This window comes from Aquila chrysaetos, chromosome Z, assembly GCF_900496995.4.
Source record: "Aquila chrysaetos chrysaetos chromosome Z, bAquChr1.4, whole genome shotgun sequence".
In the NCBI taxonomy this organism is placed as follows: Eukaryota; Metazoa; Chordata; class Aves; order Accipitriformes; family Accipitridae; genus Aquila; species Aquila chrysaetos.
The window spans coordinates 24659480-24681603 of record NC_044030.1 but is presented as its reverse complement, the minus strand read 5'-3'; the positions used below and the strand labels follow the sequence as shown (position 1 = coordinate 24681603).

The following is a 22124-nucleotide window of genomic DNA, read 5'->3' as shown; positions in this document are numbered from 1 at the left end:
ATAATGGAGATGTGAAGGGTTAGAGCATGTTTGGTGCCTACATCCAGGGGAGCTTCTTGGTTACTTCATTCTAAAAGAAAACTAGTCCATGCACATTGAGACTCCTCTGCAAACTAGCACAGTGCCTGGCTGAGTGGGGTTGATCATAAGTTTAATCTCAGAACAGCACTGCTGCTTCAAACCAAAACACTCCTTTGGAAAGCAGTTTGAGGTTACCTCAATCAGAGCAAAGGCAGCCTAAACAACTCTGGGATTATCTGGTTAGTGAAACATTTAGATGTGTCTTTACCTGCATTTACCAGTCTGTTTGGGATACCAGTCAGCATTCAGCTCAGTAGAATAACAGTGTATTTCCCTTTTCTTATTAAAATCCTCTTCCTTTCCTTCAGTTTTGAAAGATTCTGTGCAAGTTGCTGAGAATCTTTCAAAGGAGAAGGACCAGTTACCTGCTACAATCAAAAATCTTTGATGTGTTTTGGGTACTTTTGTTGCAGCATCTACCTTCCTTCCCCCACCCTTCCTGCTGAGCTTACAATGGTTTTAAATAGCTTCCTTTAGAGGCAGTTGGTTCTTACACAGTCTTGCAGGGACTTGAAAAGAAGGGGGATCAAAGCTATGGGGGAGTTGGCACAGTCAAAGAGGTGCTGTTGGCCCAACTGATACGGTGTGCGCAACCCCCAGGAGCCAAGCAAGATGTTTTAAGGAAATACTATCTTTCTGGTGTTATATCTGGAATTCCCCTTTGCTATATTAAGGGTGTTCTAGCATTTTGTTTTTCAAAATTTATCTGGCCATAAGTCACGTTTTCTGATTCATATAACTGTTTCAGATGTGTTAAAGTAAGGAAGGGTAGTAGTCCCCTTTATGTTTTGTTAAATGTGCAAACATATTTTTTTAGTGCATTGTTACTCAGAAGGTAGTTGTTATAAGAGTTTGAAAACAGCCCTGTCGGAAAAATTATGAAGAATTTATATGCAATTTATATATGTAATTGGCTGCAGTGTGACTCACACACTGACCCTTATTTTGTTGTCAAGCCCTATTTTGTTACTGACTTGAGGAACCGTGGAAGCTATAGGAGGAGAGAGTTTTGATCACTTGGCATCTTTGCTGGTACAAGGTTTTCCATAGTATATTCAGAAACATTTCATTCTGTCTTTTCTCAAAAACAGTCCTGAAAAACAGGATTTTTTTCTGCTCTTTGGGAAACTTCCCTATAAAAGGAGAGTGTGTGAAGTGTAGGATGTGCAATTCTTTAAAATTAATTAAAATAAATGTGCATCACTTCGGTGTAATTACTGTGGAGGTTTTTGGTTATGACAATATCAACCGAAAGTTTCTTTTAATTTACATCTCCAAAATATTTTTTTCCTCCCCCAACCCCACCCTGGACAGTATATTTTAATGGCAGAATCAAACCACATGAATGTCCTGAAGCATAACATTGACCTGTCCAGTGGGTAGGTAGAATTCTTAATAGTCGCAAGCATACTCAGGTAGCCTGTATTCTACTAAGTCCCTAATCCTAATGTTACCTGGTTTTTGGCTATGGAATTCTAGCTCATCTAGCCAGTAGTAAATACTCATGCTGATACTGTCGCTGTGCAAAAGACTTCAGGTTGATTTGTTTTGCTTAAGTTTCCCCCCACCCCCAAACTGAATACTACAGAAGGTGTATTCAGAATGATGGTATTGCTCATTCAGTAAGCTATGTATGTACTAAAGCTGGGCAAATCTCATTTCACTTTACATTATACTCACCTGATTTACTGATAACTGTGTCCTTCAGACCTCTGTTGTTATTGTTACTGTGTTTTGATACAATTTCTATATACACCTTTTTCTCCTCCTACTAGCTGTAACTAACTTTGCTTACATGTTCATTTTGTCCTTGCAAGGATTTTTTGGCTCTGCCTTTGACTTCTCTCCTAATATTGATTCTTCTTTTTCCTCAGATTGTTAAGCAAGAAGTGAATGCATTTCATTTTTCAATTGAAGGGATTATTATTTAGCTGAGAATGAAACTGAGTACAGTTGTCCATACTTGCTTGTCAAAAGAGTAAATGTTTATTTATTTTTGAAAATATAGACTCTTTATGTTACATTTATTATAAGTTTTGTTAAAAATAAGCATTGATACCTTTTTACTTTCTGGGCTTTACTGTGCTATGTTAGAATAAGAATATGGATGAAATAGGATTTATAGGTAGTGGTAATATCTTTATTTCATCAATGACGTAGGTGGAGAAAAGATGCCATGCCAGGCACATACTTTCTTCTTCAGATTCCTATTTCATACCTTGCCTTGACTTGCTCAATTTATGTAACTGGATTTATAGCCTAGTCTCACACAGAGGGCCAGGATTCAATGGCTCAAATAGCTGCTGCGGTTTGGGGGCGGTTGTTTAGAGAAACAATGATACAGGCAGTTATGTGGCAGTCATAATCAAACACCTTTTCTTCCACCATATACAACTACTCTTTTTTTAATATTAAATATCTGTCAGTATCCACTTTCTCTGAAAATATATGCTTGGTGATATAGCCATTTCTGTCTGATTATTGAGTTGCACTTGCCAATTACTTGGGGTGCATATTTATAATGCATACATAGGTTTCATGTAGTAGCTATACAGTATACTGTGCATTGCTATGCTATGGGTAACCCCACCTTAACAAGCGTAATTAACTTGATATTTCAAAAAAGCAGAAACTCAACATTGGCTTAACTACTACCATTTAGAAGCATTTTGAAGCCCATGTGTGACAACCTCAGATATTCTAATATCATTTTTAATTATGACTACCATAGTGAAATCATCAACTATCTACAAAATCTTGAACTTTAAGTTTTGTGGTTTTATGGTGGCCACAGAAGAAAAGACAAGACATTTCCCTCTCTTCCTTTCACACAGGACACAATGCATCTTCTTTAAAGCCTTGCCACATATATTTCGTAAGGGAGGTCCACTTATTTCTTATTTAATTGGAAGAAAGATTCAGGTATGTGTTAGTTCTTTACAGCTTTCCTTAAAACACTACATTTAAATTATCATTACTGCTAACTACTATATAGATGATACTATATTTCTTACACTGGAAGTTTGTGTCTGCTGCTCAAGAACAGTGTTTCCATCTCTTATTTATCTACAAATACCATCTGCTTTCAGGCCAGCACTGTCCTTGCTTTTATGCCAGGGCACCTTACAGCTTAATTTCTTTCAAATGTTATTTCTTGACACTGTGACAAAGATGTGTTGCAGAAAGGTTCTAAATAAAGATGGATTTCTCTCTAAGCTCCATTCATGTGATAGTGTCCAAAGCTGTAGGGAGTGAATGTTCTCACCTTACAACAGGGCAGCAGCCACTCATTGTAGCTGGCTCATGGTGAAGTAGGTAGCACAGAGGACTGTCTTCCTCTGATTTCTAGACTTATACCTATGTCTCTTTTGTGGGTTTTTTTGTGTATGTATGTACATCTCTACAGTGAATTACTTTCCTTTGGTTGTTTTTATTCATCTTCATTTGTGCATAACTGTCTGCCAGCTCTGTTTAGAAAGGAAGTATTTTACTTCAGTAGTATGCATTGTATTCAAACCTGGTCTCTCCACTTTTAGCCCATATGATTCACCAAAGCGGGAGGGTAGACCTCTTTAAGGTCTTTTCTGAGCTTATCTGAGCTGGTGCAGTTTGAGGTCTTAAATTTAAACATTTCTGTATCATCATTTCTAGGAAGGCCTTACTCATTCCTGCTGCAAGCTCTGGTGGTACGGCAGAATCCTTCTTAAAGGAGGGAGAAAGGCTGCAAGTTCCGCTGCTGCTGCTTCTTGTATTCTCAAGTGAAATAACTCTGGAGGGGCAATCTCCTTGCACGTGGAACAAGCAGTTTCCATCAGCAGCAAGAACTTCACATGAGCAGCATAATTCCAATGCAGATAGCTTCTCTGGAGGACAAAAATCAGGAGATATCATTGCATAGTTTCTGTCTTTAGCATCAGTTTGGTTACCTACTTCCTCATCAAAGCAGAACTCCAGAAAATTTCTGATCACTGTGTTCTGCCATCGTCGGGAACAGGATATGCTCTTCCCAGTCAACAGGAAACAAAATCTAGCACTGTGTCCTTTCCATGACTCCAGTATGGGTTATTTGTTTAGGCATTAAGTCCCTCCTCCTTCCTCCTGCACCATTATAGAACAATATAAAAACTGTAAGAAGAATTAGAAGAGAAGAAATAAAATCAGTGGGAGAGGCAGCTATAACTAAAGTATAAAATACTTTTATTGTTGAGACAAGCATGTCATGCTGTCTATCTGCTTTTGTAGTTTTATCCAACTATACTGATGGCTGCATATTTGTCAGCCTCAGTAATTATGGTGGTGAGCTTATGGTTATGGTGACTAGTTACTTTCTTTGCTATCTGCGCTCTTCTGTAGACAAGCGAGCAGCTGTTCTTCAAATTATCTGTTTATAGAACTTGACTGCTATTATGGCATCTGAATAAAGACTAACTAAATTAAACGCCAGGACCTGACAGTCATCGAGGGAACAGTGATAGGTGAAGGAAGTGAAGGAACCTGACCAGGAAGGAGTGGAACTGCTGAACTGGCTGCTCATGAGACCATGAAGGGAAGAAGATTAGATTGTTCCTGGTGTGAAACCCAACAAGACAACTCAGCAGAAATCAGTTCATGCAGACTAAGGGCATTATTGCCTACAGGGGTCCAGGACTTACAGGATTTGGAGGAGGGAGAGAATTTTAGATTTGTTTTGGGGGAAAAAAAAAAAGAAAAAAAATTAAGAGGCTTGTTATGGGTTGTTCAGTGGAAGGGACATAGGAGGTGAAAGAGAAGGATCAAGGAGGAACAAGTGGGAAAAAGAGGGGCAAAAAGGGTGTAAAAGGGTCTGATCAAGTCCAGTGCTTGATCACCACAGCCTATCCTGTATTCTTATTAAATCTGGTTTCTGTGTGAGTGCACAACCTTTTTTGAATCTGTGTGAGCCGTTAGCCAACTTCAGGAAAGACTAGGAAGCAAGTAGAATAAGAGTTCTGGGTGTCAGCTATTGGAGAGAGAGAGGCCATGGGATGAAGGCACCAGTGCAACTGGCTGCCATTTGCTGGCAAGACCTATTTTTAATGTGTGTGCATATAAACTGCTAACAAACTTCAAGCTGACAGGTAGGGGCCCGCATCTGGAAGGATGTGAAGTCTGAGCTGGTGAATGGTTGAGAGGCCTGAGGTCCAGGCCTGGATGTCAGACAGACATAAAGTCCACCCTGATTTTTGAGGGATCAGTGATTGTTGAGTGTACTTGTGAATCAAGAAAGTGAGGGTCTTTGTCTGATGAACTTCAGACCTGATCAGCTGGAGGGCACAGTCAGGGTTCTGCTCATGTTACCCAAGAGCTCTGTGTTTATGTGGGTGCTGGTAAAGGTGCTGCTCTCTACTCACTTGTATGGCTGGCTGTGTGTGTGTGCACGCCTATTGGGAATACATGCTCTGCCTTTCTCCTGCCTGGTCTTGGAGGAGCAGAACCACAGCAGGCTCCCATCTATCAACATGGGATGAGAGGAGACCCCTTGGTCTTAGAGACTACCAAATTTAGCTCTAGCAGACTGGGAAGAACAGTGGGTCCAAATTTCCCTGGATTTGGTTCCCTGAAGCAGTCCCAGGTTTCCTCACCTGCAGTCTCAGTGCCAGCTAAGAATTCACAGGCAGTACAGAAACTCTGTGGTGACTTTAGAGTCACTCTGAACCAACTCACAGCCTCATGGATATTTTACAGTGCCTCAGAATTTTCATTTATTCTATAATCAGCCTCCGGGTAACCCTTTCACCTAGTGTGGCAGAAATGCGTTTCCAGTGTAACAGCCTCCAAGTGAATTGATAGAAAATTTTCCATTCCCTGAGGTAAAGAGGTAATACCAGTTTTTGTCTGCTCAGTTGAGTCCTCCTTTGCTGGTCACTTCAGCAGCTATCAAAAAACCCTAAGCATTCCAGATCATGATTCTCAATAAAGGACTTAAAACATATTGCCAAAAGAATTTATGCTTTGATGTGCAAAACTGTGACATAACTGATGAATATTTCAGTGTTGACAAATGTGTATATGTGAACAATTCTGACAGATCTAATCCTTATATTTTTCAGGATTTTTGCTCCCCAGGATTTCAGGAAGGACTGATGGTCTAGTATAGCAGAAAATAATCTGCCATCTGTATTCTTGTTTATAGTCTTGGTGAGATTTCAGGATAGCTGCCTGTTCAGTACTCACATTTGTGGCTGTTACTTTTGGTTGCAATTTATCCAGGCCTCCCTAAAAGTCTAATTCATTGTAGAGGACCTGCTTTTTTACAGAGATTACCTGAAGATTGTTCTGCTGAAGATTCTTGGGCAGCTTTGAGGTCTTAGGTGTTCTGAATCCCACTGCTTAGAGAAAATCTTCCTATCACCCTGTTTGATTTCCATACAAAATTCTCTCTACAACCACCAGCCAGTCTGAAAGCTGCTTGAAGTGATGGTCAGTGTTTTCTTTGACACATGGTTGCATCAGCATTGCACTCTTGGACACTGGAAAGGAATTATTCACCTCAGAACAATTTAACCAAATTTCATCAGTGACTAATGGCTATTTGTTGCATTATGGGTGTAAGCCCTGTTACTGACTATCCTTCTCTCCTTCTCAAAAGCACTAGGAGTTTTTACAGGCACACAAAAATCTAGCTCCAGACATTGATCTTAGAAGAAAGAGAATGATACATCCATATCTAGAGGACTTTCAGAACTTGTCAGACTGATTATTCTTTTTGTATTGCAATGTGCAACTTTGGATGAATTTAAAGCAAGTGGATCTGATTTTCACTTGGTGAGGTTAACAGCCAGGCAGTCTTGTGTGTAAAGCCTGCAACTAAGTTGAAACCATTTACTGTTTGATGTCAGTTTCATGAATTTGACTAGTACAAGGCCCAGATAAAATCTGAATTACTCTTCCAAGTTGGGAGCTTTAGGGCAATGTGTGTGCAAGAGTGTTGTGTAATTTTCTCACTCTCTTCCGGTTTATAGACACCTCCTTCCTCAAGTGGGGAGTACTCTACATAGTAAAGGATTCAAGATGTTTGCATTTGGGGAAGAATGTATGTAGTTTAAAGCTAAGGCATCTGTCCATACCGGTCACTTATTTTTGTCATGTGTTGTAAAACTGCATATTCACATAGTCAACGATTGTTGTCTGCCATTTGTTTCTCACCTGTAAGCAGGCTATCACAGTATTACCCAACCAGTTTCTCATGTAGAAGCAGCTTCTCATGAAACATGCAGATGGATTGTCAATCTTTGGATTGTACAGAAAGGAACAAATTTTTCTTTCCATGTTTGTCTTTGGGAACCTTTAGGTTCTTTGGCTGACCATGTCAGTTGCTGTCAGTTGCCAGATTATGATGGAGAGATATTTAATAATATTGTCTCCCTATGTTTCGGACTAGAGATGCTCTGAAGAGTCTTTTTACTCCACGGATTAGATTTTCCAGTCCAGAAACATTCTTCTTTGAAGAGTGCTGCCAGTTGGTTTTCTGAACGCGTGGCAGAGAAAGTTGATAAAAATTGTTTCCTCACACAACATAAGCGTGAGTGAGAGACTTTTTTCTTCCAGGAATAGTCCAGGTGGTTTGGTATCAGACTATTTTAATCTGCATCCCTTGATTTAGCAGGCCCAGAATTCTATCTGTTTCCAGCTTCTATTTGAATGCACTGACATCCAAAGTCAGCATCCACATTTCAGGATGTTTGATCAGATAGTTTGGATGCTGGTGGGGTTTTGGAGTTATAATTAAATTTCTTTCCTGACTAGGGTTCTTCACAGCAGAGAACAGTCTAGAGAAGGAGTAAATAGTAAAGATTTGTGATTTGATATTCTGCCTGCCTCAGTTTCCTTTCCTCACTTTCGTATGGGAAATTTTAGACTACTTGTCTGTGTTGAAAGTTATTTGTTTCTCTCTTAGCTCAACTGAAGTCCAATTATCAACAGCTTCAGCTTTACTTTCTTCTTTACAGTATTTTCCATTTCTTTTTCCATTCAATAACTAAGTGATTTCTGAAGAGTCTAATTAGTGTTTTTCCTCTCTAATTAAGGACCTCAGTTCCTCAGTTTAAACTCTTACCAGAAAACCCTTTGAGTCTTTTCTTAATCTGTTCCATCCGCCGTTTATTGATAAAATAGCTCATTTCTGATATAAGGGCACTTTTGACAGATGAGGCCATTCTTAGAACTTGTTGCAAATTGTAACCTAAGGTTATACTGGAGTGTGGTTTGTTTGTTTGTTTTTTTCTCAAAACTAAAAGTTTAGAATTATTCACCTTACTTTTGATGACAAGGAAAGATCCTATGTGAGGATTTGTTTACATCTATTGCACAGTGATTCAAGGAGTTGTATTTCAACACAGTTTCTAATTGGATAACTGTATATGAATGTGCTGTAAGGTAGTTAAAAAAAGCAGTATTTGCTTTGATTAGAGCTCATTAAGCCAGCACTCAGCTATATCAGTGGCATTCATCAGAATCTTGCCAGTGCGTAATGTTTGTAAGGCTGCCAGTGGAGCTTCATTCACACTTTGAGTGCTAAACACTGTCATTGAAGTTGAGGAAATAATGCCACTTTTGAGAGAGCAGTACCTTAATTAGATGGAGACTGTGGGACTATGTCTTCTGACTTAGCATCAGCAGAGTACTGCTGAAAGCCGCCCACACAGTGAATGTGTGTATAGAGTATTGTTCCAAATGTGTTGTCTGTACATGCAAACCCTTCCCATCTCTCTTTCCCCAGAGTCCTGTTTAAATTTTGGATCACTAGATTGGGAGGGGAAGGATATACTCCAATCCTTTCATGACTGTGAGGTACCTAGGGTGGAGTGGGATTTGAAGTGTCCCTTCTGGATCTTCTGTGATAGCATTGTCTTCACAGTGTTTGAAAAACTCTTTTTCCCTTGGTCTCCTGGCAGCTTTTACACCTGCTGTATTCTCCATTCCCATTGCTATTACATAGATTGACTGAATGACTGTACTTCTGTTGGTGCAGTCATCCAAAACTGACTGTGGTTCCAGATGTGGGAATACACGATTCAAGATAAAATCTCCACCTAAGACTTAGTGCAGCTTTTCAAATTTTCAAAGTGGATAATGCTTAAGTACAATGCTTATGCCCATGATAAAACATCCAAACACAGTGGGAGCAGAACTGAGCTGAGTTGGAGCAGAACTGAGCTGAATTGAATCAGCTCTGGCTCTAGCATTTGCCAGAATCCTTCAAGACTGTGTTTCTCTGCAATCCTCAGTTATTTCCAGAATCTAGGAATTGAGGAGCCGCTCTTTATGGTTCTGCTACAGGTTACATAGGGATTTTGTCCCACTGCGCATTAATAGTAAATGATTCTTTCCCTCCCACATTCTTCTTCAAAGTTTCCAGTGTCTTTCCTTCCATCTTTCCTGGTTTCTCAACTGCGATATATGTTACTGCATCTTTATATTAAAAACACTGGTTTTTATTCTCATTACTTCTGTTAGCCTTAGAGAAAGCTTTGAAGGATTCTGTCCTAGAAGATTGACCTGCCCAGTGCTACCTTTTCCTAGACAAGGCTGAGGATTCATCTGATATTTTTACCATGGGCTATTTTTTACTTTCATGTCAGCCAATATACAAACTTGCCTCCCATTTTTTCCTGTACTGCTGATCTCTGGGATTTGGGCAAGGTTTTGACTCATGGATATCATGCTTGTGTTTATGTAAACAGTATTTTTCTGTACATGGAACAGAAGCCTTCAGAAAGGTCTCATGTCTCTTCCTCTCAAATGACCTTGGTGGGATTTTCAGAGGAACATCTGTTTCTGAAATTATGAGGACATCTAAATGAGTTCTGTTTGTTTTCAGCAAGCACTGTACTTCCAGGCATTAAGTTGCACTTAGTAGAATGATTTTTCAGTCACTCTTCCCATAAGAAACTGTGGCCCTTCTCCAAGTAAGTATTTGGGATGTCATACAGTGAGAATTTGCATGTAGATAAAACATTAAAAAAAAAAAAAAAAAAGTTGTTTCTCCTTCCAACTCCTTGGAGTCCCTTAAATCTGAGAAATCTGGAGTTGAGGAGAACTGTGTTGGATGTGAGATGTACTTCTTAGTTCAGCATGTTTGTAGTGTATGTTAGGGAATAGTTTAAAGTAGAGGAAATGGCCGAACATTAATTCTGTTTAGGCAAAATCGCTGATCTCAAATGCTTTCAGTATGAATGTCCATTGTTTCAATGTGAATATGAAAAACTGATCTCAAATAACTGTTATTGCTGGACAGTAGTTTTGTCTTCTGCTTGTTCTTAGGTAACATGCCTAGAACTGGGAACCAGTTGCAAGAGCTTTTGATACATCTTTTGTTTTAAATATTTTAATAGGATGAATAAATTATTTGACTGATTCATGTGTAATTTGTAAGATATTCTAGGAGACCTTTTTTTAAGTTCTCAGATGCAAGCAATCAACTTACTTTACAGAAAAAAAAAGGCTGAATAATAGTAAGAAAATTGTTGATAAAATGTTTTGACTGACTTTAGCACATCTATGGCAACAGAGTAAACAGTGTTCCTTCTGGGGTGAAACAGTAAATTCTTCTTTGAAAGAACATATATATGCACATTTTCCCTGTGGGTAGAGCGTGCATGCAGTCACTTGAACTAAAGACTTTTAGCTTTAGCTGTACTTAGAGCAAGCTTGCTCATACTTTAATTGGAAAAGAAGAAAATCATGACAACGAAGTTTGCCAGTAGTGCTGAACTATTCAAGGTGGTAAAAAAAAAAATTTAGGCTAACTGAGGAATTGGAGGACTCAAGACTGATTAAGCATGCAGTAAAGTGGTGGGTGGAATTCAATGTAAATAAATGTAGTGAGGCGCATGGAGGAGCAATCCTCTACAACTATCAACTATTACCTTTTTTTGAAAATAATTCAGGGGTCATAATATATCTATAAAAATACTATCCTCAATGCTTAGTAGCTATCAAAGAGGCAAACAGTGTTAGTCATTACTAAGAAAAGCACTAAGAACAAAACAAATTATCATCAATTCAGCTCTAGCATATTTTCAATTGCTACGCTGTCAGATGTATTTAATGCTACTGAAGAGGTATAAATAAATATGCATACATGCATACATACCCCAAAACAGGGATTACTGTTATGGTTGTCCATTATAAGCTGATAAATAATCCTCCCCTTTCCTTTAAGTATCTCCCATATATTTTTTATTCCCATGTTTTCAGCCTATCATGAAATGCAAATTTAAGGTATCAAGGCTTAAGGTACTATGTTTTCACTAAACTTTCTGCAAAGTTTTCACTAAAAATCACCTGTTTAACTATAAACAAGCAGGGATTTATCTGATTAAGTATGCAAGGAAAAAGAAGAGCAAAATAAGTATTCACCCACTTCTACCTTATCTTCACTGACTTTCTGAAACAGAAATTGCCTTCTTAAAGTTCCTTTGTTTTCTTTTCTGGCTTCTATGGAGCTTTAACTGTTGTGAATATGTAGGACTTGGTTGTCTCGGGTTTGTAACACAGCTTCTGCAGCCATGTAAAAGCACTGGAAATACAAAACTTGGGAAGGTACAAAACCTGTAAAATCTTGGGAGACAGTCCTCTCAGTTCCTGCTGGCATGGCATTGAAATAAAACTGCTGAAAGAAATCCTTTGCATTGTGGACTAAGACAAAGATGCTAGTTGCAATTTCTTCCAGCAAACAGTTTTAAGAAGTTAGATTTTAAAAGAAAGAGGGATGTAGGATACAAGTTAGATGAATCTGAAGCAAGTATATAAGAAATACAGGACAGAAAATGTATGCAGATGTATATTAACTTGAGTTTGCAAATATTTTCTCTTATATTTTGCAGAATGAAGAGAAGGCATCAGTCAGTTTTCCCTCACTATTTAGCCATATGACTTCTTCTTTCTTAAATCATCCTGTAATTCTAATGACAACATATGCAGATTCAGGTGTCCCAGAGATGCTAAATACTTTTTCTCCACTCATGTCATCCACACCTTGTGACATGCATATAGTCAATCTGAGGACAATCCAATCAAAGGTAAGGTCAAAACACTATTTATATGAGCAAACACATGATACAGCTTATGAATATAGTTTAATCAAATACTTTATTCTAAGAAAGTAATTTGTGGGGTTTTTTTATATAATATGATAAACTGCAGTGTGATGACTAGTTTTTCTTAATTCTGCAGGAACTAGAGACTTGTGTCTGTTTGAGTAACATGAAATACAGGAATTGTTTTTTCACAATATAATAACATGCATAGTACATTTTTCTGTCTCTGGAGGGGGCACATTTCAATGCATTCCCAAAGTTGAAGAGCAGAAGGGTTCATATATTTTGGCCTCTTCTGTATTAAGAAGAATTAAATTTAAGGTCAGTAGACTTTCTTCTGAGTACAATAATTTGTGTTTTTAATAAAGCATATAGTTTTAAACCCATCTGATTCCATTTGGAAGACTGAAAGAAAATCTACCGCATCCAAACATCCACAGGAATAAATAGTTAAAATATTTTTAAGCTTAAATACAAGACCTATTTTAATTATTCTAACATCAGCTTACAATCCTTCGTTCCTGTGAAACTGTTCTCTGGTAGGTTTACAAAAAAAACCCAAAAAAACCAACCCTAAAAGAACCCTGAAAAACAAACCACCAGATAAAAAAAAACTATTTTGTACTCAATATTTTTTAATTTGCAAAGGAACTTACACAGTTGAAACCACCATATTTCAATTTTCTGTTTGATAAATTAAAGAAGTAGAACTGTTTGTGCATCCTTCTTCCACCAGCTCTTCTATAAATTCTTTTAAGTTTTTCAACACTTTTTAAAATGTGGGTATATTAACTTTATGGTGTATTGCAGTATCACTCACCAGTGCTGTTACCGTAGATGAAATCCCTTTTTAATTCTGCAGCACTTACTTACAAACTACAGTTGTCCCTTCTCCCTTAGGGTTTCCATGGTGGCTGAGGTAGAACTGCTCTTCTATAATAACCTCCGATTATATTCAGAATATCTGCAAAAATTGCCATTAGCCACTGTTTTATCATAGTTTGTCATTTTTAGTCTTAATCCTTATTTTAAAACTCAAAGAATTAGTTTACTTTCTCACACTTTCTCTGTTAGTAATTCAATCTCATGTACACTCCTTCAGCTGTGACTGTTTCTTATTTTGAATTTCAAAGTGGAATAACTCTTGATTCTTATTGGGCCTTATGCCTTTGAAGGGTTAGAAGAAAGCTTCATATTGAAATTAAATCTTCATGTGAAGTGTGTGTTCTGCATTTCACTATAAAATCTCTTCATTTACCTCAGCCAGTAACACCTGTTTGCTTCAGCATGTCAAGTTCAGGGGCAGACCTTCATGAGCATGCCCCCTCTCCCTTTTCAAGGCCTAAACTTCCTCCCCTTGTTTGTATCATGTGCCGGTGAAACCTGTGAAATGGAGGGCTAGCTCTGTGTCTGCTTTTTTTAGTTCAATGTTACTACTCATAGGTGAATTCTACAATTTTATCTGGGCTATACCGGCCCCGCTGTCCCAGTTGGTATAAGATTGTTTGAGGCTATGATTTCTCCCCTGTCCACAGCTGTGTATTTCAGTGATTATTTGATTGACAGCTCTTGAGCTTGCAGCATTACTTTTTGCATTTCACAGTGAAAGTTATCAGTAGTCATAGGATAGGAGCACTGTCATTATAGGTACAGAACAGTTCTTCCTGACAGCCGAAATGGCACTATGCCTTGCAAATAATTTCTTGCATGCCAGAATAGCCTTTTTAAATCTGTCCTCACTTTCTGCTTCCTTTCTCTGTCTTCCAAAAGTTAGAATGAGAAGTGTCATAGTTCTGGCTAATTATGTAAGACAGTTTTTTCCAGAAATGTAGATGACTACTCCATTGCTTTAGCTGTTGAAGTTGATTTTCAAGAAATTATATCATTACAATGTCATATAAAAGAGTACCAAATTAAAGTATTATTGAGATTTAAGGCAGAAATCAGAATGCATGAGAATGCATTAAAGCATAATCAAGAAAAAAATGTAAGGAAATTCCTAGTTTCCCTTTAAACTCTGCTCTTCTCAGTGGGAAGAATAGTGCTATTGTTTTAAGATATGTGATCTTGTCATGGAAGAGTCCAATGCCTTAGGAATATGAAATTTAAAGAAATTTTTAATAAAGCTCAGTTTTTTAGTTTCTTGACATAGATTTCGCGTAGTGTAAATAGACTGGGCTTCAAGATTTAAAAACTGACGAAATTTGTCCCTTTATACTAAATATAAATACATATTTTTCTCATGCTGCTTGAACTTTTCAATGCGTGTCTGTTAGCTTACAGTAATCAGATAAAAAAGTGTTTAAATGGTTTTTCTTTCTCATCAAAATTTTAGCAGCATTGTCTTGGGATACCACTTATGAGAAAGCCTAGCAAAATTCTTTTGCCATCTAGAAGCCTGATGTGAGACCTGCATTTTATTTCTCAGAGATCAAAATCAAATGAAACTTTGGCAGCTCTTCCAAGAAAAACAGTCAGAGATTTGATAGTCCAGTAGTTAAGGAATTTTTGTCTTATAACAATGCTGTGAAGTTTTACAAGATTAAGGATGTTGTTTGTTGAAAATTGAGAAATTTGTTACAGGTTTTCATGCAGTTAACATGGTCATGTTTAGAAGGTGTATTTGATGTAAATTAGCTTCATCCTTGCTCAGACATTCCTTAGGCTTGCATACACTTAATCTAATTTACCTAGAGATGATATAAGAAGAGGTAAGTTAAAGTAGATGTGGAGGCTGTGGCAACTTATTGTCTTATGCCTGCTTTGGTAATAGGTTAGAACTTCTTAATTTATTACACATGGATGCTACGTGCATGATAAAATCCTTAGAATTCTAAAAGGTTGGCTACTATATCATAGATGTTTATACTTACCAAAACTCTTTTCCCTTAGGTGTCATTAATTGTTTATTAACTTTCTGGTTTAAATCTTTTTAATTATGATAATATTTAATTTTAAAAACTTGAGAGATTAAATATTCATGCCATCATTTGAAATGCGTACATGCATTTGTTATGCAGATTACTGCAAGATAATTCCACTGTAATAGAGAAAGTTTTGATACCCATTACTGGCTCATCATTTCTAACATCAATTTACCCTGTAGGAAGTCAGGCTTTTCCAGTATGAATTTCATTATTTCACTAATCTGATGTTTAGGCAGATGGTATTATTTTGTGTGCATAAAATTATCTACTTTTAAGTGCAACACTGTCACATCAGCAACAGTAAAAACCAAGTCAGGTATTTCATAGTTGGAGACAGAAAATAATTTTGTCACATCATTATTATTACCTTACTTAATGTAGAAAGTGGTACTACTGTTCCAATAAACAGGATAAGAATTTTTTCAGCCATCAATGATATGAAGTACTGCAAGCTTGTTTGAATATGCTTACTGTAGACATCATTCATTAATTAAAAACTTGATTTTAGGTGGTTATAAGCTAATGTTGTTCATGAAAATCTTCTCAAACTGAGTTTTATTCGTGATTTGTAAACTATGCAAAGTTTTTACCAGTCAATGTTTTACTGCAAAGTATCTCACTTCAATTCCAAATACTGATGAATAAATTTTTACTCTTTTAAATGAGGAACTCAGAAAACACTATCATTTTACCATTTCTTATTATCTGAATGAGTACCTAATACTATCAGTTTGTCATACTAGGAAGCTGTGTCATGCTGGGTTTCCAAGAAGCTAGTTCAAGCTGTTCCAAGATCTCCTTTATTATGAGAAAATTGGTTTTGATCTGAAGCCTGTTAGATTAAGACCCCTCTTGTTTGTTACACCTTCAAGAGCTAAAGCATCACAAAGTGCGTAATGCTTGTTGGCATGGGTTTCTCCAAGGCAGTAGATACTTACTGAAGCACCAGAAATGAACCTAACTCATGGCAGAGACTTTTGGGAAAAAGCACCAGTATGAAAACAAGTAAACCAGAAATAAATTAGAGAAAAATAGCCCGAAGAGCTGGCATGGCTGCAGATAGAACCATCTTTTTTATGCCCTTATTATGTATGTAGTAAGATGAAGAGCTGAAAAATGTAAAATGACAACAAAAAAGAAATGAAGTAATGCATCTTAGAAAATATATTACTAAGGTGAGTGTAGCGATACAGTGAACAGCTTGCAGCATGAAGGACATCTTGTCATGTGCCACTCCTGTGGTGTGAAGATAGCAAGTTTTTGTGTAAATTGAAGTTTCCCAGCCAGTTCTAGGCTATGACTTTGTTTTCTGAAGTACATATCAAAATAAGATTCTGATTTGAGGCATTTATATGCTATCATTATCACCATTTGTTCTAAGTGATTTTAATGATTCGGTCCAAACTAGGAAGTTGAGATTGTAGGTTACTCTTGGGTTGCTCTTTGATGCCTATTGAGGCTCAAGAGCCCTGTATGTCTCATCTGCAAGCATAAAATTTATTTAGTATTTTTATTTTGGTGTACAGTTTCATGTACACCTTAAGCTGAGTTAGATTTTAGAGGACAGCTTTGATGGAACATAGTCAAAATGGGTATTTAAAACTGGCTATTGTAATTAGCATATGATTTCTAGCTTAGTTTTGGTTTTACCATGTAATTTTTCTGGGAAGCCAGTTAATACAACTGTGATACCTACACTTAAATTCTGAATCTGTACATGTGCATCTATTGAGCTTTGAACTCCTTGGTTAACAACTTACATTTATATTCTGTAGTACTTTCTATATCTAAACTCTCTGCTGTTTAGTTCTTTCTATGTTTAGTCTTATAAACATTAAAAGAAGCATGACTGTTCAGTCTAGGCTGAACATTATTTAAGGCATAAGTGGCTCTATCACCGTAAGGTAACAATAATTTTATGAGGTCCTAAAATGTCTTTCTAGCTCTGCTACTTCCTGAATAATTTTTTATTTTGTTTATTTGTAGGTAGATACTGAGCCGTCTGATGAAGCTGCTCTGATTCTTCACAGAAAGGGATTTGACTGTAGATTTTCAAACAGAGACATGGGTCTCCTCTGTTCCACTACTCAGGGAAAGGTATACTGGCATTTTATGGGTAGCTTACCTTACACGTACTGCAGAAACATTTAAGTCAAATTATAGGTGAACTCTAGGTAGTTATTTCTCAAGAGTTACACTTTCAGGATAAAAGTTAAGTTTATCTTGAAAGCTGCTTTCCATCTGATAAAGATACGGATCTGCTGGTGTGTGGGAAGGACCATGTAAGCATCAGGAAGTAAACTTCTAGGTCAGTTTTAATCTCATTAACTTCCTGTAAATGTTGTTTTCATATAACACTGATCAGTATTTCTCATATAATTTTTTAATAGTGTTTCAGAACTTTACTAAGTATAAACAGTCAAATAACATATTCTGAAGTGTATCATGTTAATAATATCCAAAAAAATATATAGCTGTTACTTTCAAAACTTTTGCTTATTATAGCATGTCCTTTGTCTACGCATACTCACTTACGTGACCATTGCAAATATCTGAGTGTTTTGCAATTGCTATAGAATTGATGTGATACATAAAATTATGAAATGTAAATCATACAACTTTGTTCTGAGGGTTACAGATGGACTGGATGGTTATGAATCTGTAGGAATTTTGTAACCAAATTTTGAAATAGGTTTGGGATTTTCTTTAAGCAGAAGAGTAGGTGTTGTTTTGTTTAGAAACAAGAAGAGTTTTAATCCAAATATTTCTGATCAGTTTTTTAATACATTGATTTAACTTACTTGCTTTGAAATGTGGCAAGTGAACACTGCCTAAAAAGTTTTAATTTAGTGTATGCCATTTGAGACGTGGTGCTTAAAAATATTCATAATTTTTGTAAGAATTGCCATGCTGATACCTGTAAGTAGATGTATCATTTGGATCATTGTTAGAGATTAGGTTAAAGTCAATTTTAAGGTATATACTGTATTTTCTAAACATATTTCTTTTTTGTTCCAGATAAAGGTGCATAAACTCTTTAACAAATTCAGAGTGGAAAGTCTTACACCCGCATCTTTATCTTTGATGCATTCACCTCTGGATGCCAGAAATATAAGTGAAATAAATATGAGTTCTATGGAGATAAATACGTTCCGGATTCGGCTAAGATGAAATCTGGCTTTAATACTCAGATAAAGAAGAGGAATCTGCAATTATATCTCCTCTAAGTTTCTCGTGCAATAAGAAGCACATTATTATTATTCCAGCTTCTGGATACTGTGAGAAAAACATGCATTCTATGATTTTTTTTTACCAACACAGTGAAAAGCCATGTTGCAAGCAACTTTTTTGGTGATTTTTTTGTTTGTTTGGTTGGTTTGGGTTTTTTTTTCCACAAAACGGCAACATCAGTGTAAGTTAATGCAACAAGTGAAGAAATTTCTAAGGATGTTAACCTCTCAACAGATTAAATCTCAGGTTAAATGCTAACTAATGATGTTTCTGGTGTTTTAATTTTCATAAAGAGGGGATTGGATTTTAAACAGCCTTCTTAGCTGATCCTTGATGAATTTATGTACAAATAATTCAGCGTAGAAAGTCCTGATGCAGCTTGGAAATAAAATGGAGTAAAATATTTGTGTAGTAGCTAATGTCCAAATATTTACAATCATTTCTATAAATGACAATAATCTCAATTTATTCCACAATTAATTTCAATTTATTCAACACAAAGGGGATTATTAATTGTGGTAAAATGAAAGCCTGCAGTACTTGTGATGAGTGATGGTAGATTTTAATACTTCTACCATTCACCTGAGTTATGTAAATAGGAAAACATGAACCTACAAAATAATTTTGCAATGGAAATGTTTAATAAAACTCCCATTTTGTTACTTGACACACTGGGATATGTGCAATTATTCCATTATCATGTATGATGAGAAATGTCCATAATTATCATGAATACAAGATTTTTTATAAAACTCATTTAGATACTGATGTTCTCTGAAATGAGTTTTCTATTTCAAGATTACCATATCAAGATAAATGTGCCTTATTTTTTGATACGTCTTGTTACCATTTTGGTGTCTATGTTAATGTTTTTGGGGGAAAGGTAGTTTATATAATACTTAAGCTGTGTATCTCCTATTTGACAATGCTGGCCACACTCTGATCTATGTCCTCCTGCACCAAGTTTGTGCTATCTTATTCTGAACATTTTGACTATTTGAATGTATTAAAATGATGTCATAACATGAAACACAGACAAAGAACAAGAATTACTGTAAAATCTAAATTCAGTTGCTTTCAAGGAAATTGCAACTTGATGCAGAGAGTTGACAGTAAGCAAGACATAGTTTGCAAACCCATCAAAACATGTGCTTGCATGTCACAGACTGTGGTGACCTGTTAATTCAGAATCACGTGCCTATATTTTAGACAACGTTTTTCAAACTTGCAACCTCACTTACATTGCCAGTGTTCACATTACTGAAGAATGGAGTCTTAATTTTTGCTTTGTTTTCACATATTAATTCGTATTTAGTGCTGAAGCCATTCAAGTGTGAAAAATATTTCCCTAAGTAGAGCTGCTGTTTACAGTTAATATATATATATAAACATGCACTTCAGTATGATCCCATTTCCTAGTCTTCATTTATCTTCATAACTCTTTATCCTATCCCTTGCTTATGCGTTACTTTTCCATCATTGCTTATCTTTAATACTAATGCATGAAAAGTCATCATAACTGGTAAAAAGATGTGCTATTTTCTAAGTCTAATATTGCCTACTGTATTTAATTTCATCGTTGTTCCACAATGTATCAAATTATATCATGTAGCTACAGGCTATTTTAAAATGAAAGTGAAACTTTGATTTCATGCATTGTCACAGGTTGGATCACTGTTGAGATTGTGTAGATTTCCCTGCCTAATTCAATCTACTGTGTGTTTTGTAATTAATGGAACTTAGTAGGATCTGGTGCAAGTTATGTCAAGAATATAAGAACCACTAACCACAAACAGAAGTATCAGATGAATCCAATAAATGGATGTTTTCATGCAATAAACATGTACTGTAACTTTTCTTAGCTGTAGTATTTGAAAATACTATTTTTTGTTGGAACTCGAAGCTTGGTAGAATTGCCAGCAGAAATTTCTCATAACATGTATTTTGTTACATCTTCAGAATTAAAATGCTTCAGAGACTTTTAAGTGTTCTGTGCAAGAGAGTTTTCAAAATACTATTTCGGTTTTGTTAGGCAGAAAAGTAAAATTTTGATGCAATAAAGTTTTAAAGTATTTTGCCTGTTGGAATTGCTTCCAAAAGATGTTTCATATAGCGTTTGGTCTTTTTGTTCATCATCAGCTGTACAATCATGATGCCTGAATCTTCCTTAACCAGCAGATCTAATCTTTGTTCCTTTATTTTGCATTTTTTTGTATAGCAACAGAACAGCCTTCAATTTGGAATCCTTTCCTGAAATCCTTAACTAAGTCAAAACTACAGTCAAAGTCTGATAATAAATTTTACTTTAATTGGTTCAGAATGTGGCTGTCGATGGGTTTGGGTTTTGGGTTTTTTTCACAACAACTCTTAATGAATTCTTGTGCTGTATTTTTGTTATACTGGATATTTCAGTTAAGCTCTTGTTTTTTCTGTGAATTAACCATCTAATTTAATCATATTCTTTTCTTTTTTTTTTCTACTTCTATAGCTGCTGGGTTTATAACTACTGGTTAAGAGAACCAAGCATCCTTGCCTTCCATTATGGTTTTAAAGACAATGCTGTGTAAGAAATGGTTTCAAACCTCATAATTACTTTCCATACCACAGTGGTACCTTTACAGAATTTTTTTTTTTAACCTTCCTTTATCTTAAATGTCTGGTTTACTTGCTCATATTTCTGAAACAAACTGATTTCAACTGAAGGTTTTGATACATTCTCTTGGAAGGTTTTATATCTTATGGGGATATGTAAAATAAAATCTCTAATAAAAGATAATGTTATTGTGAAATGTGGTCAGTGTCGTTAATACCTTAGCCATAGCTAATTTAAATTAAAAAAAAAAAAGAGAGAAACAACAAGCATGCTTCTTTGAGAAGGTTGATGTATCAGTAGCTTTTGGGAATGACAATTACCTGTAGTGAGATGAACTCCTGATGAAAGATGCAATCTATTTCACAGTTGCCAAACAGAAGAAGATAGATGCTAACTTCAGAGACATAAACACGTGTGATTGCACAGTGTTGGAAGGGAATGGGTAGCTCTTCTTTGACAAAAGAAACCTTGCACTGACGTAGCAGAAAATGGTAGAAGGTGTAAAATTCTAGAATTTTTTTTTTTCTTGAATTAATATTGTTTCTCTTTTAAGCATTTGAGAGTAATGGAACAGAAGCTGTTCTTGTAAATTAAATTAACAAACACACCATTAGAAAATAAAGTCAAAATAGCAGTTCAACTGTAATGAGACTGAATGCTTTTAAGAAAATAATATAATGCTAATATAATATGCTGTAATTGCATATGACAAGTTGAACAGGTATAGATGCTTTACAGGTTTGATTCCCAAAGTGCTGATGGAGCTTGAGCATAATGAGTTACAAAGACAATCAGTATAAATTTCATTCAGTGCCTAAAGCTAATTGATGTTGGACTGGATAGTCTTAACTATAAATATAAAAGTATACATATACACATACGATGTAAATCCCCATAATTTTAAAGGTGATGTTTCAAGATATAAAAAAAAAAAGTATGTAACATCTAACTGCAGCAGGCAACAATGGGTATGAGTCCAATTTCAAGCACCTTTTTTAAGGTCATTCTACTCTAGAATACATCAATATCAGCATATAGGTCCTATGACCACAACTGGAGAAGCTACTATATTTGATGTGTACCTCTCCATTGTGTTTTAAAATAACAGGTGCTAGATCTCTGTACACATCTTTACTGATACTGACACTAAAATACATTGCTCAGATTTAACCGGTTATCTGACTTGTGATGAGTTGTATATATGACAAAATATAAAATAGAAATGAAATTTGT

At 36.0% G+C, this 22124-nt stretch overlaps 1 protein-coding gene across 3 annotated transcripts in view; it reads left to right on the top strand.

Moving 5' to 3' along the window:
* Positions 1-21087, top strand: part of MAN2A1 (mannosidase alpha class 2A member 1) — a 127754-nt gene extending 106667 nt beyond the window's left edge. For 2 of the 3 annotated variants that reach the window (XM_030004495.2, XM_030004497.2), the window contains exons 20-22: positions 11928-12122; positions 17054-17164; positions 18086-21087. In XM_030004495.2, coding sequence (XP_029860355.1) covers positions 11928-12122; positions 17054-17164; positions 18086-18238 — 459 coding nt within the window. In that variant the 3' untranslated portion in view covers positions 18239-21087. Of the gene's footprint in view, positions 1-3732; positions 10008-11927; positions 12123-17053; positions 17165-18085 lie in introns of those variants that run through there. The other variant, XR_005931556.1, reaches the window with a different exon arrangement.
* Positions 21088-22124: the final 1037 nt, after the last annotated feature.